The following is a 5,805-nucleotide window of genomic DNA, read 5'->3' on the forward strand; positions in this document are numbered from 1 at the left end:
AGAGTGGGCAGGAGAGAATGAACAAATGAAAGGGAACAAAGGAAGTGCCACGGACCTTGCAGAGACTGAAGACAGAGAAACTCAGGAAGAGAGACCAGAGGCTGCCTCTTCCTCTGCCCTCTGCATTGCCCCATTCAGCCTAGGAACACACGGAGGAATATGCAGCTGCCATAGTCAAGCCCAGCTCTCCCTTGAGCTTCCAAAATACAACTCCATTGCCCACATGCTTTGTGGCAGCAGCACGATCTGGGTGTTACAGGCAAAAGAATACTTCCTTACTCCTCCTCTAACACTCTGAGAAAGCCTACACATTAGAGATGTGTAGATATTACACCTCTGGGTCCAGAATTGTGGAATGACTCTACTCTCTTAACTCTACCAGTCAAGAAAATACAGAGTAGTACCACAGGAACAGGGCTTTTAGGACAAAATCAAGAGACTATGCTTGAGCAGAAAAGGAATAAGAAGCTTTACATAATCCACAAAAAGCACAGAACAATTTCAGGAAGAGGATTCAGGAACTTGGGATAAAGTAGTCATTTAGTTCTGTAGTCAGAGAATACTGTTCCTTATCTTTCCTGTTTAGAAATCACACATATTACATTTATACTAAAATGTTTAATTAATGTTTTATGTGAAATGTTTTGTAACTTGAGAAACTATATATATATATGTATTTCGATGACAACTAACCATGTTAAAAAGTCATAACTTACAATCATTTTAAACATGGATTATTTAATAATGATAATTATTATGATGATGTTCAAAGATACATAAATCCTTCTTAGATTATTCTAGAATCCATATAAGTGTTTTGCCATGTGAAATGCCTCAGGGTAAGGCTAGTGTCTGATTAGTTGACAACAATGTTTCATTCCATCCCGAAGGGCCTGTATGACTTTGTCATTGCGGAGCGTGAAGATGAAAGGGTTCAAGAAAGGGGTCACTACTGAAACCATCAGGGATACCACCCTGTTGTACTCAGCCGCCTGCGTTTGCTTGGGTTTCACATAGAGGAACAAGCAGCTGCCATAGCCAATCACAACACAGGTGAAGTGGGAGGCACAGGTGGAGAAGGCTTTCCTTCGGCCTGAGGCTGAGGGGATCTTGAGGATGGTGGAGATGATGTAGGTGTAGGAGACAATTGTAGGAATCAAAGAACCAAAAAGAACAAAAATGGCCATTAAGAAGAGGATAAACTCTGTGAAAATAGTGTCATTGCACGATAGTTTGAACAACTGCCCTCGATCACAGAAAAAATTGTTTACCACGTTTGATTTGCAGTAGGTAAGCTGAAATGTGGCATAAACTGGCCAAATTTGAAAAAGGAATCCAAACACCCATGACACAATTACCACAGAGTTGCAGGTGCGGCTGGTCATGATGATGTTGTACCTCAAAGGGTTACACACAGCCACGTAACGGTCCACAGCCATTGCTCCAAGCAGTGTGAACTCTGTGGTCCCCACGGCAAGGTACAGGAAGAGTTGGACAACACATCCAGTCAGAGATATTGTCTGCATCCCAGGGAGCAGCAATCCCCAAAGCATCACAGGGACGACTATGGTTGTGACTAGGATCTCCAGGACAGAGAGGTGGACTAGGAAGAAATACATGGGGGACTGGAGACGTCTGTCAACACAGATGATCGTGATGATTACCATGTTTCCCATTAGTGTCACTAAGTAGAAGAAGCAGAAGATAGCAAAAAGGATACGGTGTAGATCTTCAGAGCCAGGAAAGCCAAGGAGATAAAATTCTGTGGCACTAGAATAATTCCCCAACATTTAGTTCGGAATCCTGGTTCCTTGTGTAATCTAGAGGGCAAGAGAGAGAGAGAATACTGCTTCTCATCCCCAGCAGCTTGGAAAAAAATCCACATCCACTCTTCTGTGACTACCTATTTTCTCCAGAATTCTTGGAAAACTGAAGAATATCAGAACACAAACAAGGGTCCCTTAGCATACCTGGGCTCCTTCCCTCACCTCGTTCAGGTCTTTGCACAGCTTCCTCTCATAGGCCATCTCCTCTCATCCTCTCTAAAATGACATAGCACACCTTCACTCTCTAACCTCTATTATACTGTATTTTTCTTACTATTGGCTCTCATTCATATCTCAAATCATATACTTGATTTGTTTATTAATTTATATTCAAAATCCCAAATTTTTAAAAATTTTATTTTATTTTTTAATTTGTTCTAATTAGCTATACATGTCAGTAGAATGCATTTTGACACATTGTACACAATTGGAGCACAACTTCTCCTTCCTCTGGATGCACATGGTGCAGTCACACCAGCAGTGTAATCATACATGTATATAGGATAATAATTTCCATCTCATTCCACTGTTCTTCCCATCCCACACCCCCTACCCTACCTCACTCCCCTCTGCACAATCCAAAGTTCCTTCATTTTCCCTCTCACCCATTATGGATTAGCATCTGCTTATCAGAGAAAACGTTTGGCCTCAAAAATCTCAAATTTAATTAACCTCAAATTTAGGTTCTTATGTCATTCATTTTGTCTTCCCTACATCACCAATGCCAAGAATAACTCTATAAATAGTTTAAATGAATACATTAAAAAGCAGATTTAAAAAATCAGTGAATGAACAGAGATAACCAGCCTGACTGGCATTTTCCCATTCACTCCTCTCTAAAGTACTATCCAGTCAACCTGCACTCTCTGTTGGTGGACATCTCTACAGAATGGAAAGCAGATACAGGAAGATCAGGCAGAGTGAGAGGGCAGGATCATAAGCAAAGGCGAGCACTGTGTCTGCCATACTAGGCAGAGAGAAGGGCGACCTGCCCTCTGCTGTGGAGGAGTTGACATAGAGCTCACCCTGCATGCAGCTACCTCATCCGTTCTTCAGGTTGCAGGTGTCTGTTCTAGCACACCATCAAGCCCAGTCCTTACATGATGATGTTCTCCAACTCTCTATTTCACAGGAAGGAACCCCTGGAAAACACTTACCTCCAGAGAAGGGGGCGTAACTGTAAAGTTCCACAACTCTCCAGAGATCTCCTTTAGACTGTCTCTTGCCTGGCTAGCACAGAGCTGTGGTCAGGAGAAAGAGCAGCTGCTACTATCTCCATTCATAGTGAAGACCCCTGCCCACACTCAGAGCTTGGGAAGAAGCCCAGAAATTCTAGTGCTGGGAGGAGCTCAGCCTTCTCTCTCTCTTATTCTCTGCTTCCTTCTTCTTCCATTTATCTGTCTCCAAGGACAGTTAGCTATTCACTGAGGAACAATTTGCACAAGTTCAGAGACACACTAGGGATGTAGTGAAGGAAAAAAACTGAACAAAACTTTCACCTTCTCTCCTGAGGCTAATCAAATTTAAGAACACTAAAAAGTTGTTTAATCAACAAACTTGAAATCTCCCTTGTCAGGAACTTCTCAATACCCAGGCTTTGCCTTCTTTCAGGCTTTAAGTTACTACCAAACACCCATGCTGTGCAGTGTTAACCATCTGATCTGGTTTTTTTTGTGTGTGTGTGCCCTGAATCAACTTAGCCCTACATAACCTTTCTACCCCCAAGCTGATGTACCCTACTAGGGACTTCAAGACAAATATTGAAAATGTAGAAGCTACCATATGAATTTCTCTCAAAACTCTCTGCATCTCCAAGCTTTTATAAAATCTATCTTCCCACGATATCTTCACTCTCTAATCAGATGTCCTCAATCTGCAGTTATATGATGCACAGTATATGAAAAATAGAGAGGATTTGCCACTACTCCAATTTCACAATTTGTTAACCCAGCCCATTCCAATCCCTCCACACATGCATGCCAACTGCAGCTTCTTAGCCATACATTTTCCTCACAAGTCTTCAAGTCTTCCACCTCTCTGAGATGATTGAATCCAAGGGTTAAAAAATGAAGAACCAACGTTGGGGAGTGACACAAATTACTACATAAAAGTGGGAATGGCTGGAATGCTGAATAAAGTGGCAAAATTTCATGTAAAATATTTACTTGTATATTTTGAGAAATAACTCACTTATCATAAGATTACCACAGGTCATATTTTAAAAAATAGAATTGTTTAAGAGGATATAATGCAAAATGTAAATACACCTGCTCTATCTGCTTGATCCTCCTGATCTGTCTCCTAGAGCTATAAATTTATTTAAAGTTTATAGTATAACCATACAAGAAATGTTCTGTATATGCACATGATTATCTCTATGTATTATTCTTAGATAAATGATATTTTAGGAAAGGTACTGTCCTCACATCTATCATATATAATGTGTGTGTGTATTTGCTAAAACTTGTATTTTGACCTAGAATATGATGTATTCTAGAAGAAAGTGAATTCAGCAGTTTGAGGGTGATATATTCTGTAATTTCTATTAGGCCCATTTGATTTACAATAGTATTTAGATTGGATATATCCTTATTGACTATATGCTTTGATAATAAAGGTATGTTGAAATCATCCAGTAGTATTGTGTTGGGAATCTATTTGAGATTTAATGAGTAAAAAATAATACAAGGAGTATATTTTAATGTAACTGGGTGCATTGACATTTGAGGCATATATATTTTCTATTGGTATATATTCTTGATGTTTTTTACCCTTAATCAGGATATAATGGCCTTCTGTGTCTCTTCTGATTAATTTTGGCTTGAGATCAGTTTTGTCAACGATAGCTACTTCAGCTTGTTGGTGAAATCCATTTTTCATGGAATGCTTTTTTTCCATCATTTTACCTTCAGTTTGTGAGCATCTTTGCCTATGAGATGAGTCTCTTGCAAACAGCATATAGTTGGACCTTGTTTTTTGATCCATTCTGTTAGTCTATGTCTTTTAATTGAAAAGTTAAAACCATTTATATTCATTCATTCTACTATGGATATGTGTTTGTGGTTTGCTGTCACTTTGATTTTTTTGTTATATTTAATTCTGTCTTGATTCTCACTTAGCTTATTAATCTTCTATTGAACTTCACTTATTTGTGAGTTTGGGTATTGTTTTGGGGGGTCTTCTGCATGTATTTTGTATTTGATGATTCTTTGTAGTGCTGGCTTTGTTGTCATGTATTCTTAGTTTTCTCAGTATAGCATTCTTGATTGGCAGTTGTTTTCTCTTAGAGCTTGAAATATCTCATCCCAGGCCCTCCTTTTAGTGTCTGTGTTGATAAATCACTATTTCTATTTCTTTATTTAAGCCTTATTGATTTACCTCTAAATGTAACCTAATGTTTCTGTCCTGTAGCTTTTAATATTCTTCCCTTATATTCTATATTAATCATTTTGATTATGATGTGACATGAAGAACTTCTCTTTTGGTCTGGTCTGTTTGGAGTTCTGTATGTCTCTTGTATGTATATGTTTCTCATTTCTGATATAGGGAAAGTTTTATACAACAATCTCATTGAAAGTGCTCTTAATGCCTTTAACTTGTATCTCCATGTTCTCTTCTATCCCAGTGATTCTTATGTTTGGTCTCTTGATGTTGTCCCATATTTCTTGTATATTCTGATCATGTTCTACTATTTTCCCCTTTATTGTATTCCATATACTCAATTCATGTATCCTATCTTTAAGAATTGATGTTCTGTCTTTGAAGGCTGAAGTTTTATTTTCTGCAAAATCTATTCTGTTGGTGGTGCTTCCAAGTGAATTTTTAATTTGATTCATTGTGTCATTCATTTGGGCTTTGATTGGCTTCTCTTCACTATTTCTATTTCTTTATTTAAGTGGTATTCATCTCCTGCATTGGTTCTCTTATTTCTTAGGTCTTCCTTTAGTTCATTGATCTTATTAATAATTAATTTTATAAC

General features: G+C 38.4%; 1 protein-coding gene across 1 annotated transcript; it reads right to left on the bottom strand.

The window, feature by feature from the left end:
- Positions 1-845: 845 nt before the first annotated feature.
- On the bottom strand, positions 846-1,790 carry Or9a4 (olfactory receptor family 9 subfamily A member 4). The gene has a single exon (XM_027952124.2). The coding sequence runs from the start codon at positions 1,788-1,790 to the stop codon at positions 846-848; it is 945 nt and encodes a 314-aa protein (XP_027807925.2).
- Between the last annotated feature and the right edge of the window lie 4,015 nt (positions 1,791-5,805).

This window comes from Marmota flaviventris, chromosome 1 (assembly GCF_047511675.1).
Source record: "Marmota flaviventris isolate mMarFla1 chromosome 1, mMarFla1.hap1, whole genome shotgun sequence".
Taxonomy (NCBI): domain Eukaryota; kingdom Metazoa; phylum Chordata; class Mammalia; order Rodentia; family Sciuridae; genus Marmota; species Marmota flaviventris.